This window comes from Manihot esculenta, chromosome 11 (assembly GCF_001659605.2).
Source record: "Manihot esculenta cultivar AM560-2 chromosome 11, M.esculenta_v8, whole genome shotgun sequence".
NCBI lineage: Eukaryota > Viridiplantae > Streptophyta > Magnoliopsida > Malpighiales > Euphorbiaceae > Manihot > Manihot esculenta.
In genome coordinates this window covers 1,952,557-1,966,587 of record NC_035171.2, presented here as the reverse complement: position 1 = coordinate 1,966,587, position 14,031 = coordinate 1,952,557, and the positions used below count along the sequence as shown (strand labels likewise).

Sequence of the window (14,031 nt, the reverse complement as noted above, 5' to 3'; positions counted from 1 at the left end):
TAGGGTTTTACAAGGGTTTTTTGAACTTAGAAAAAACCTCCCCCTGTGAGGAGAGTGCTTCTCCTTTTATCCCTTTCTTTTTGTCTGCTAGTGACGTATAACGAAATTCCCGTCATTGGGCCATGTGTCTCTGTCATACAGATATGGACGTACGAGGATATCAGATTTCCTGTTACATACGTAACGGCCATTTAATTCCTCCCTGGTAAGCATGCGGGTGGGTCCACCAGTCGGATAGGCTAGCCACTTTCCTTCTTTCGGACCGGGCTGGAAGACGAGGTTAAGGCTGAGCCTAGTGAAGGCCTGGTTATGGGGCCGAAAGGCTGGGCCGACCGAATAGAAGAATCCAGGTTAAGTCCGGTCCCTCAGCTTAGAGGGCTGGACATGGCTCCTTGAGGAAGACTTAGAAGCCTTCAGATGGTGGGCTATATCCATGGGCTTGGCCTTAGACCGGGGTGAAGAAATCCAGCGATCATCACCTGTTAATGGGTTAGTTGGTAATGTATTGATTTTGTAGTTTGGAGTTGCATAATATATAGAACCCAACTCCCTCAGTTATTTTAAGTCCCTCCCTCCGTTTACTGTTTAGTATGTAGTCTTTATATATATATATATATAAATTGCTTATATTTTCTCTATTATTGAACACAATTATTTTGTTATATCTTTTAAATGATTTTTTTCTTCTGATTTTCCAGTGGGTTTTTTAGGTTTTTTTGTTAGCCTGGTAATGGGTTAGTTGGTAATTTATTGATTTTGTAGTTTGGAGCTGCATAATATATAGAATCCAACCCCTCAGTTATTTTAAGTCCCTCCCTCCATTTACTGTTTAGTATGTAGTACTTTTTATATATAAATTAATTATATTTTCTCTATTATTGAACACAATCATTTTGTTATGTCTTTTAAATGATTTTTTTCCTTCTACTTTTCCAGTGGGTTTTCTAGGTTTTTTTGTTACCCTGGTAATGGGTTGGTGGGTAATGTATTGATTTTGTAGTTTGGAGTTGCATAATATATAAAACCCAACCCCCTTAGTTATTTTAAGTCCCTCCCTCCGTTTACTGTTTAGTATGTAGTTTATATATATATATATATAAATTACTTATATTTTCTCTATTATTGAACACAATTATTTTGTTATATCTTTTAAATGATTTTTTTTCCTTCTGCTTTTCCAGTGGGTTTTATAGGTTTTTTTGTTACCCTGGTAATGTGTTAGTTGGTAATGTATTGATTTTGTAGTTTGGAGTTGCATAATATATAGAACCCAACCCCTCAGATATTTTAAGTCCCTCCCTCCGTTTATTGTTTAGTATGCAGTTTATATATATATATATATATACATATAAATTGCTTATATTTTCTCTATTATTGAACACAATCATTTTGTTATGTCTTTTAAATGATTTTTTTCCTTATATTTTTCCAGTGAGTTTTCTAGGTTTTTTTATTAGCCTGGTAATGGGTTAGTTGTTAATATTTTTATTTTGTAGTTTGGAGTTTCATAATATATATAACCCAACCCCCTCAGTTATTTTAAGTCCATCCCTCCGTTTATTGTTTAGTATGTAGTCTTTATATATATATATAAATTGCTTATATTTTCTCTATTATTGAACACAATCATTTTGTTATGTCTTTTAAATTATTTTTTTCCTTCTACTTTTTCAGTGGGTTTTCTAGGTTTTTTTGTTAACCTGGTAATGGGTTGGTCGGTAATGTATTGATTTTGTAGTTTGGAGTTGCATAATATATAAAACCCAACCCCCTCAGTTATTTTAAATCTCTCCCTCGGTTTACTGTTTAGTATGTAGTTTATATATATATATATATAAATTACTTATATTTTCTTTATTATTGAACACAATCATTTTGTTATGTCTTTTAAATGATTTTTTTCCTTCTGCTTTTCCAGTGGGTTTTCTAGGTTTTTTTGTTAGCCTGGTAATGGGTTGGTTGGTAATGTATTGATTTTGTAGTTTGGAGTAACATAAGATATAGAACTCAACCCCCTCAGTTATTTTAAGTCCCTCCCTCCGTTTATTGTTTAGTATGTGTCTTTATATATATATACAAATTGCTTATATTTTCTCTATTATTGAACACAATCATTTTTTTATGTCTTTTAAATGATTTTTTTTCTTCTGCTTTTCCAGTAGGTTTTCTAGGTTTTTTTGTTAGCCTCGTAATGGGTTAGTTGGTAATGTATTTATTTTGTAGTTTGGAGTTCATAATATATAGAACCCAACCCCTAAGTTATTTTAAGTCCCTCCCTCCATTTATTGTTTAGTATGTAGTCTTTATATATATATATAAATTGCTTATATTTTCTATATTATTGAACACAATCATTTTGTTATGTCTTTTAAATGATTTTTTTCCTTGGGTTTTCTAGGTTTTTTTGTTAGCCTGGTAATGGGTTGGTTGGTAATGTATTGATTTTGTAGTTTGGAGTTGCATAATATATAGAACCCAACCCCCTCAGTTATTTTAAGTCCTTCTCTCTGTTTTTAGTATGTAGTCTTTATATATATATATATATATATATATAAATTGCTTATATTTTCTCTACTATTGAACACAATCATTTTGTTATGTCTTTTAAAATGATTTTTTTCCTTTTGCTTTTCTAGTGGATTTTCAAAGTTTTTTTTGTTAGTCTCGTAATGGGTTAGTTGGTAATATATTGATTTTGTAGATTGGAGTTGCATAATATATAGAACTTAACCCTCTCAGTTATTTTAAGTCCTCCCTCCATTTACTGTTTAGTATGTAGTCTTTATATATATATATAAATTACTTATATTTTCTCTATTATTAAACACAATCATTTTGTTATGTCTTTTAAATGAATTTTTTTCCTTCTGCTTTTCCAGTGGGTTTTTTTAGGTTTTTTTTTTGTTAACCTAGTAATGGGTTAGTTGATAATGTATTGATTTTGTAGTTTGGAGCTGCATAATATATAGAATCCAACCCCTCAGTTATTTTAAGTCCCTCCCTCCATTTACTGTTTAGTATGTAGTATTTATATATATATATAAATTACTTAAATTTTCTCTATTATAAAACATAATCATTTTGTCATGTCTTTTAAATGATTTTTTTTCCTTCTACTTCTCCAGTGGGTTTTCTAGGTTTTTTTATTAGCCTGGTAATGGGTTGGTTGGTAATGTATTGATTTTATAGTTTGGAGTTGCATAATATATAAAACCCAACCCCTTCACGCCCTCCATTTACTGTTTTTTATGTAGTTTATATATATATATATATATATATATATATATATATATATATATATATATATATATATATATTGCTTATATTTTCTTTATTATTGAACACAATCATTTTATTATGTCTTTTAAATGATTTTTTTCCTTCTGCTTTGGGTTTTCTAGGTTTTTTTGTTAGCCTGGTAATGGGTTAATTGGTAATGTATTGATTTTGTAGTTTGGAGTTCATAATATATAGAACCCAACCCTCTCAGTTATTTTAAGTTCCTCCCTCCGTTTAATGTTTAGTATGTAGTCTTTATATTTATATATAAATTAATTATATTTTCTCTATTACTGAACACAATCATTTTATTATGACTTTTAAATGATTTTTTTCTTTTTGTTTTTTAATTGGGTTTTCTAGGTTTTTTGTTAGCCTTGTAATGGGTTTAGTTGGTAATGTATTGATTTTATAGTTTGGAGCTGCATAATCTATAGTACCCAACCTGTCACTTATTTTAAGTGTCTCCCTCCGTTTACTGTTTAGTATGTAGTCTTTATATATATATATATAAATTGCTTATATTTTCTCTATTATTGAACACAATCATTTTGTTATGTCTTTTAAATGATTTTTTTTCTTCTACTTTTCCAGTGGGTTTTCTAGGTTTTTTTGTTAGCTTGGTAATGGATTAGTTGGTAATGTATTTATTTTGTAGTTTGGAGTTGCATAATATATAGAACTCAACCCCCTCAGTTATTTTAAGTCCCTCCCTCCGTTTACTATTTAGTATGTAATCTTTATATATATATATAAATTGCTTATATTTTCTCTATTATTGAACACAATTATTTTATTATGTTTTAGCATAGTTGAAATGGCACCTAAAGCAAAATTCTATATTATTGAACACAATGATTTTGTTATGTTTTAGCATAGTTGAAATGGCACCTAAAGCAAAATCAGGCCAAAGCAGCAAATTTAGCTTTGGCCATAAACATAATAAAAATGTAAGGGAGTGTTTATTTATATAAATTGATTTTGACTTTTTGAATAGTTAGTATATGAAATTTAGTTATTTGCTTACAAGGATAAGGATAAAACCGTTGATTGGAGGGAATACATAATATCTCCGATTCGGTATCAGCAAAATAGTACCAATTCTAAATTTGTAATATATAGGTTTGCATGCATATGCATAGATGCAACTGATTTCATTTTAATTTATCAGTTTACTCTAAACTGAATAGGAAAAGAAAATCATTTTTATGTGTAGTAATGTATATTCATTATTGATTTTCTTTTTTTTTCTTTTTAAATAAAGATATATGTTGGGCCGTAGCGATAGCTGCCGTGATTGAAACTCGATGGAATATAATTCTTACTAAGAACAATAGGGACTCGTGGGTTTCCATGTCCAGCCAGATGCTGAGAAACATCGTAGGCCATTATGCAATATCCCACTTTAAGTATGTTGAAGAAATACTAGTTAATTAGAGGTTATGTTCGGAAGACCTATGTCCTTTTATAGGTTTATAGGACGAAAGCCTCAATATATCAGGGAGGTAATTAAGTGTAGTGTTTCTTTAATTCAAATTAAATTATATAATATCAATCAAAATGTGTTGCATTTATCAGATACGAAAGGACTCGGTAGCTACTATTTCTGGAGCAAAACTGATTGAAGATAAAATATATGAAGTTAAATTGATGAAGCTGGTTGCAAAAGGGCCTGTGTTGGGTGTCATCTGGGCTTCAAGTAATTTTAAAAACTTGAAAAAGTCGGTAACTGTAATTTTTAATGTTAAATATTTTTGTTTTTATTGCCTTTAATTTTATTTAAGAAAAAATAATCATTTACATGTATAATGTAGGATATATACAAAGAATCTGGACCATTAAAAATAAAAGAATTGCATTCGGTACTCACTAATGGATTTGGAGTCCATAATGATAGACTTGAAAATTAGAAATTCATATAGAGAAAACTGGGGTAATAGATGATATGGTAAAACAATTAGAGAATCGGAGAAATGTCAGAAATTTCATTCAATTTTTTGATAACTTCAATCATTTTATACCATTACTATATTTAATATTTGATTTTATGTTTAGTGACTTTGATTAGTTATATTTTGTTATGTCTTTTAAATGATTTTTTTTCTTCTGCTTGTGTGGAGATGCATAATATATAGAACCTAACCCCTCAGTTAATTTAAATCTCTCCCTCCATTTATTGTTTAGTATGTAGTATTTATATATATATATAAATTGCTTATATTTTCTCTATTATTGAACACAATCATTTTGTTATGTCTTTTAAATGATTTTTTTCCTTCTGCTTTTCCAGTGGGTTTTCTAGGTTTTTTGTTAGCCTGGTAATGGTTTGGTTGGTAATGTATTGATTTTGTAGTTTGGAGTTGCATAATATATAAAACCCAACCCCCTCAGTTATTTTAAGTCCCTCATTCCTTTTATTGTTTAGTATGTAGTCTATATATATATATATATATATATATATATATATATATATATATATATATATATATAAATATATATATATATATATATATATATATATATATATATATATATATATATATATATATATATAAATTGCTTATGTTTTCTTTATTATTGAACACAATCATTTTGTTATGTCTTTTAAATGATTTTTTTCCTTCTGCTTTTCCATTGGGTTTTCCAGAATTTTTTGTTAGCCTAGTAATGGGTTAGTTGGTAATGTATTGATTTTGTAGTTTGGAGTTATAATATATAGAACCCAACCCCCTCAGTTATTTTAAGTCCCTCCACTGTTTAGTATGTAGACTTTATATATATATATATATATATATATATATATATAAATTACTTATATTTTCTCTATTATTGAACACAATCATTTTGTTATATCTTTTAAATTATTTTTTTTTCTTCTGATTTTCCAGTGGGTTTTATAGGTTTTTTGTTAGCCTGGTAATGGGTTAGTTGGTGATTTATTGATTTTGTAGTTTGGAGCTACATAATATATAGAACCCAACCCCTCAAGTTATTTTAAGTCCCTCCCTTCATTTACTGTTTAGTATGTAGTATTTTTATATATATATAAATTACTTATATTTTCTCTATTATTGAATACAATCATTTTGTTATGTCTTTTAAATGATTTTTTTTCCTTCTACTTTTCCAGTGGGTTTTCTAGATTTTTTTGTTAGCCTGGTAATGGGTTGGTTAGTAATGTATTGATTTTGTAGTTTGGAGTTTCATAATATATAAAACCCAACCCCCTCAGTTATTTTAAGTCTCTCCCTCCGTTTACTATTTAGTATGTAGTTTATATATATATATATATATATATATATAAATTACTTATATTTTCTCTATTATTGAACACAATCATTTTGTTATATCTTTTAAATTATTTTTTTTTCTTCTGATTTTCCGGTGGGTTTTATAGGTTTTTTATTAGCCTGGTAATGGGTTAGTTGGTGATTTATTGATTTTGTAGTTTGGAGCTACATAATATATAGAACCCATTACTGTTTAGTATGTAGTATTTTTATATATATATAAATTGCTTATATTTTCTCTATTATTGAATACAATCATTTTGTTATGTCTTTTAAATGATTTTTTTTCCTTCTACTTTTCCAGTGGGTTTTCTAGATTTTTTTGTTAGCCTGGTAATGGGTTGGTTGGTAATGTATTGATTTTGTAGTTTGGAGTTGCATAATATATAGAATCCAACCCCTCAATTATTTTAAGTCCCTCCCTCCGTTTACTGTTTAGTATGTAGTCTGTATATATATATATATATATATATATAAATTGCTTATATTTTCTCTATTATTGAACACAATTATTTTGTTATGTTTTAGCATAGTTGAAATGACACCTAAAGCAAAATTCTCTATTATTGAACACAATGATTTTGTTATGTTTTAGCATAGTTGAAATGGCACCTAAAGCAAAATTAGGCCAAAACAGCAAATTTAGCGGCCATAAACATAATAAAAATGTAAGGGAGTGTTTATTTATATAAATTGATTTTGACTTTTTGAAGAGTTAGTATATGAAATTTAGTTATTTGCTTATCAGGATAAGGATAAAACCGTTGATTGGAGGGAATACATAATATCTCCGATTCGGTATCAGCAAAATAGTACCAATTCTAAATTTGTAATATATAGGTTTGCATGCATATGCATAGATGCAACTGATTTCATTGTAATTTATAAGTTTACTCTAAACTGAATAGGAAAAGAAAATTATTTTTATGTGTAGTAATGTATATTCATTATTGATTTTCTTTTTTTTCTTTTTAAATAAAGATATATGTTGGGCCATAGCGATAGCTGCCGTGATTGAAACTCGATGGGATATAATTCTTACTAAGAACAATAGGGACTCGTGGGTTTCCAGATGCTGATAAACATCGTAGGCCATTATGCAATATCCCACTTTAAGTATGTTGAAGAAATATTAGTTAATTAGGGGTTATGTTCGGAAGACCTATGTCCTTTTATAGGTTTATAGGATGAAAGCCTCAATATATCAGGGAGGTAATTAAGTGTAGTTTCTTTAATTCAAATTAAATTATATAATATCAATCAAAATGTGTTGCATTTATCAGATACGGAAGGACTCGGTAGCTACTATTTCCAGAGCAAAACTAATTGAAGATAAAATAGATGAAGTTAAATTGATGAAGCTGGTTGCAAAAGGGCCTGTGGGTGTCATTTGGGCTTCAAGTAATTTTAAAAACTTGAAAAAGGAGGTAACTGTAATTTTTAATGTTAAATATTTTTATTTTTATTGCCTTTAATTTTATTTAAGAAAAAATAAGACCATTAAAAATAAAAGAATTGCATTCGGTAGTCATTACTGGATTGGGTGCCCATAATGATGAAACTAAATACTGGAAAATTAGAAATTCATACGGAGATAACTGGTGGGATAGATGATATGGTAAAATAATTAGACAATCGGAGAAATCTATCTTTGTCAAGATATGGTGCCCAAAGGATAGAAATTTCATTCAATTTTTTTGATAACTTCAATCATTTTATACCATTACTATATTTAATATTTAATTTTATGTTTAGTGATTTTGATTAGTTATATTTTTAATATATTGAAGGATGTGAACTTGGTGACCTAGATGGAGCATTAAACAAACACCTTGAAAGTTGAAGCTTCTCCTTACTTTGGCCACATCCATGAATGTCTGACATTATTGGAGAATATAATTGCATTTATCTTGTCTTTCTTTTAACTGCATACGGAAGTTTAACCCATCCAAGCACCATTTTGCTATTAATAATTATTTATTGACAATTTATATGTGACCACCAAATGCATATATATATATATATATGTATAATTTTTTTTTCTAATTGCTATATTTCATATTTTAATAAAGTTTAGACTTGCATTTATGTTTCATTAATTCTCTCCAACCTAGTAACAAATAAGACAAACCATTTTAAAGCCTATTATAACGGGCAGTCTTAACGGGTCATAAGCTCAGGTTTCTCCAATTCACCAATTTCATAATTTGCTTAGGACAATAAAGTCACTGAATTCACCATCCTGAAGATACTAACCATTCCAAGCTAGATCAACACTCCTCATCTTGATGAAACCCACATAAGATGATTCTGGATGTTCAAGTTATTGGAGTGGGTTTCAAATTCCACTTCAATGTTTCTGTGCTAAGCAAGCCATAGGTTACATCAACGTTTCTCTAGATGCTATACTCAAGTCTTTTGTGACTCAACTAGAAAACTATTACTCTCAAGGTGGGAGGATAGCAACACCATTGATAATAATAATATTAAAGGATAAAAAGAAATCCCCAACAGAGGTTGATCTACATAGGGAAGTGTCTAGAAAATCGCCAAAATCTAGCTGATTACAACATTCACAAGGAATCCACTCTGCACCTTCTCACGCCTCATGAGGGGTGCAGATATTAGGGAAGACATTAACCATTAAAAAGGGGCAATTAAGAATTTTCAGTCAAGCCTAACATATATATTGGAAATTTAAGATTAAAAGTTTTAGAACTTTCAAATAAATTTTAAATATCACTAACTCTGACTTTTAGACTGTTCATAATCTCCCATCCTATATTAGGCTTTTCATCAATCTTATGTGGGTTTGAAATTTTAAAAAGGAAAGATTAATTCTCAACCATATCAAACTATTGTCCCCATCATCTACAGATCCTCTAACCAGAAAAAGTTGTAAAATCAACCCCATAGACATGCTGTCAGTTTTTGCATAAAGCACCTTCAAGTATCCTCATATCTCAATCAGCTTTATCATCTACCGTAAATAAACAAATAAGCATCAGTTAGCTTGTTCATTAAAAGAAAGGCAAGAAAGTAACAGCACAGGCAAATTAGCTGAATGATGGGTGAATGTTATAGACAACATAGATAAATTATAATTAATTTCAAACTCAAGTTTAGGTAATGCTAATTCTGAAACACAGGGAAAAAAGTGCAACAATTATCCCATCAATACCAGGTAATATCAACCATAAAAAGGTTGTCAAAGCAAATAACACAGAAGATATAAAAAAGACAAAACTATATAAAAGACAACAGAAAATAAAAAAAACTAAGCTAACTATTAACATAAATCAATTACCTTTGTTTGTTGGTTCTTTTAGCCTGAAAATACGTACTACAGTCTCCTTGTGACCAGGAACTAAACTATGGAAGACTTTAGTTTGATAAACTTTCACTTCTCCAAGAGAAACATCTTCAGCTCTGAAAGTTATGTGATACAAAGCAACTGATTGGGCATTTGCCTTGATAATATCAAGGAGTCTCAGATTTGCACCCTACACAAATATTTTGTTAAATAAAATGTAAAATGGATATGTAATTAATAATCCGAAATATAGAAGAAAAAAAAAAGCCAAGGCAAATACAATTAAAAAAAATATATACGAAATAACTATTTATGTATAATCGGTGAGAAATTTATTCAGTAAAGGATAATTAATATTTACAATATTTAGCATCTAAGATTAGCAACACACCTTTTTATTCTGTTCCTCGATAGCATAGGCAAGGGCCTCTTTGCAGCCTATAGTAAATTCGTCATCATCATCTTCAAGATCCACATGAAAAGCAACACCCAGAAAAAATTCTCCGTCACCTGACTTTGGATAGTCATCAAAATCAAAACCCTGGAAAAGAAGGTTGTCCAATCCGTTAAGAATGCAATTGCACAAGAAGAAAAACTACAAAGGGAGAATAGTTATATATAATTACATCGCTTTCCTCATACTGTCGTCTGTAATTAATATAGACATCCCTCTGGTTGCCCTCATAGTCAGGGTCATCATAGCTGTAAGGTTCATCTTTGTTCCTGACAAGGATACGTTTCGTAGTATTCTCACTGTCAGAGCTATCCTCTTCACCGTCGGAGCCCTCCTCAACGTCTTCACTGTCGGAGCCCTCTTCAACGTCTCCATCGTTGGAGCCCTCCTCAACGTCTCCGCCGTCGGAGCCCTCCTCAACGTCTCCGCCGTCGGAGCCCTCCTCAACGTCTCCCCCTTCGCAGCCCTCCTCAACGTCTCCACCGATGGACTTATCGGCAACTTTAACCCCCTCACTATCGGCAAATTTTACCTCTTCAACGGTGGTGTTATCGGCAACTCCTCCTTCGCAAAGCATGGGTAGACCCTCTAGATCCATCATTCCTAACCTCCGTAAACCCTAGGAAGGAAATATTTATATCAAGGAATCCAATACGTGTTTTTCTCTTTTCCTTAACGAACAAATTTGTATTTAATCCCTCAAATATTATTAATTGTTTATTTGGTCCCTCGACTTTTACGGTTCTAACTAGTACTCCCCTCCTTCCTCGCTCAGAATTTTGAAAAGGGAAGAGTCCCAGGTGAGCTGTAATTTCTCTGTTGGGCCTTATTTATCCAACATATATCATATTTCAACATACCAATTCTTCTCCAACTTGTCTGAGATTTCTGGATTGCAAAACAAATTGGAAATTTGCAACAGATTTTGCCTATTGGGCAGAATGCAGTAGCCTGTGAACATTTAACTTGTAGCTAAAACCTCCGTTGGTTGTTGATTTTAGTTACATTTGGATGGCTGTTGATTTGGGATTCATCACTTTTCTTGATGTTCAACTATGTTAATCTAGGATCAATACAATTATAATTCAAGTTTTTAAAAATTTTAAAATTTAATAATTAAAAATTAAATGAGTCGTACATATATTTTATAAAAATAAATTGACATAAAATTTTAAAAAAAAAAGGCACAAATCAACCTATCTATTTTATACAAGCAAATAGTCGAGCTAAATAACTGGAAAATTACATGATATGGAAAATCAGTTTGATTAATTTATCGTTAAATTGAATGGAAAAAATAATTGATAGTGATCCATTTAATCATGCTCATATTAATCTAAAAGACTAAATATATTTATATTTTTATTTTATTTATCACTAATCGATTGAATGCTTAAATTAAAATATTAACCTATTTAACTTTTAAAATTTACCAAATAATAATAATTACATATAAATTTATTATATTATTGACATGTTTTATAGAAAGAAATTAATCTGTTGTAGTATAAATTTTACTAAATGTTGCTCCGAATTGTTATGAAGAAACAAAATTAAAAAATAAATAGTTTAGATATTAGATGGATTATAATTTTCGTTTAACTGTTTAATGGATTAATATTAAACAATAGAGATGTTTGAATGAATATATATATATATATATAATGTATAAATTTAAAAAAAACTAAAAGAAGAAAAATAATTAAAAAATATATATAAATAACCTTTTTTTTTTTGCCAAAAAACTGTAAAGGACACTGCCACAGCTCTGATACTGACAAAGACCTTACTCTTCCAGTGGCAGCCTAGGGCTGTAAATGAGTCAAGCTATTCGTGAGCTACTCGAGACTCGACTCGATAAAAACTCGATCGAGTTCGGCTCGTTTTTTAAACGAGCCAAACTCGAGGTCAATTTTGAGGCTCGTCACTTAAACGAGCTGAGCTTGAGCTCCATAGTATTCGGCTCGTTAAGGCTCGCGAGCTGGCTCGGTTTTAGGCTCGCGAGCTGGCTCGTTGAGAAGGCTCGCGAGCAGACTCGTTGAGAAGGCTCGCCAGCAGGCTCGTTGAGAAGGCTCACGAGCAGGCTCGTTAAATAGGCTCGTGAGTAATATTGTTTAAATAAATTGGTGAATCAATTCGTTAAATAAATTTATGAACAAGTTCATATATTATTAAAAAAATAAAAATAACTATAAAGTTATAAAATTTAAACTATTATAAATACTTGAAAATTATAGTATTGAAAATTACAAATAATTAAGATTAATTATTATAATTAATATTCTTTAAAATTAAATTATAAAAATCTTTTGTATATAATTATTATAATAAGATTTCATAAAATTAATGTATAATCACAAATAATTAATATTAATTATTATAATAAGTATTCTTTAAAATTATAGTACTACATGATAAATTGAGTTGTAAAAATTATATACATTTTAAAATTAAAGTATAATTATAAAAAAATTTTTGTATATAATTAAGCATACAATATAAAAGATGATAATAATTATTAAAGTATATTAATAATAATTAATTAAGGTTATATGGATGTTGAAGTTGAAGTTGAAATTCAAGTTAACTAATTGAACAAGCATGAAGATGATTATGAAGATAATTAAATTATATTAGCTTGTTTCAACTGTTGGAAGTTGGAATCAATTTTATTCGTTTGATATTAAACTTTGTGTGTAATTTAATTTTATTATGTTGTTGAATTTATATTTATTTGTGTTATTTTAGTTATAAATTGTGTTACGTAATTTTTTTTATGTACACTCTCTTGTTTTTTATATTATTTAAATTAATGATGATTAAAAACTGATTAAAGTGTAATTATTAATTCGAGCTCGAGTCTGAATTTGAGCTCAAACCAAACTTTTTAATTTTGAGCTCGGTCTCGAGCTTTTTTAACGAGTTTCTTAATCGAGCTTTCCAAGTTCGAGCTCGAGTTTTATTAACGAGCTTCTTAATCGAGCTTCTTAATATTAATTATTTGTGATTATACATTAATTTTATGGAATCTTATTATAATAATTATATACAAAAGATTTTTATAATTTAATTTTAAAGAATATTAATTATAATAATTAATCTTAATTATTTGTAATTTTCAATACTATAATTTTCAAATATTTATAATAGTTTAAATTTTATAACTTTATAGTTATTTTTATTTTTTTAATAATATATGCTCAGCTCGTTTAAGTGACGAGCCTCAAAATTGAGCTCGAGCTTGGCTCGTTTAAAAAACGAGCTGAACTCGATCGAGTTTTTATCGAGTCGAGTCTCGAGTAGCTCACGAATAGCTTGGCTCATTTAGAGTCCTATCTAGATCCATCGTTCCTAACCTCAGTAAACCCTAGGAAGGAAATATTGAGAATTGCTTTCGCCCACGGGATATTTATATCAAGGAATCCAATACGTGTTTTTCTCTTTTCCTTAACGAACAAATTTGTATTTAATCCCTCAAATATTATTAATTGTTTATTTGGTCCCTCAACTTTTTTTTTTTTTTGCCAAAAAACTGTAAAGGACACTGCCACAGCTCTGATACTGACAAAGACATTAGCCAAAAGCCTTATCAACCAATTGAATAACCAAAGAGTAAACGCATTAGCCAATGCAAACAGCGCCATAATCCTTCCAGAGAGAATGAAGGGATGCATTAGTTCTCTCTCTAATTAATT

The 14,031-nt window shown here is 29.5% G+C and overlaps 1 protein-coding gene across 4 annotated transcripts in view; it reads right to left on the bottom strand.

The window, feature by feature from the left end:
- Window positions 1–13,756, bottom strand: part of LOC110626326 (spore wall protein 2-like) — a 57,125-nt gene extending 43,369 nt beyond the window's left edge. Inside the window, exons 1-4 of one of the 4 annotated variants that reach the window (XM_043961830.1) lie at window positions 13,703–13,756; window positions 10,509–10,954; window positions 10,274–10,423; window positions 9,877–10,072 (exon numbers count right to left, since the gene is read on the bottom strand). In XM_043961830.1, coding sequence (XP_043817765.1) covers window positions 9,877–10,072; window positions 10,274–10,423; window positions 10,509–10,937 — 775 coding nt within the window. In that variant the 5' untranslated portion in view covers window positions 10,938–10,954; window positions 13,703–13,756. Of the gene's footprint in view, window positions 1–9,470; window positions 9,550–9,876; window positions 10,073–10,273; window positions 10,424–10,508; window positions 10,974–13,702 lie in introns of those variants that run through there. The other 3 variants (XM_043961829.1, XM_043961828.1, XM_043961831.1) reach the window with 3 other exon arrangements.
- Between the last annotated feature and the right edge of the window lie 275 nt (window positions 13,757–14,031).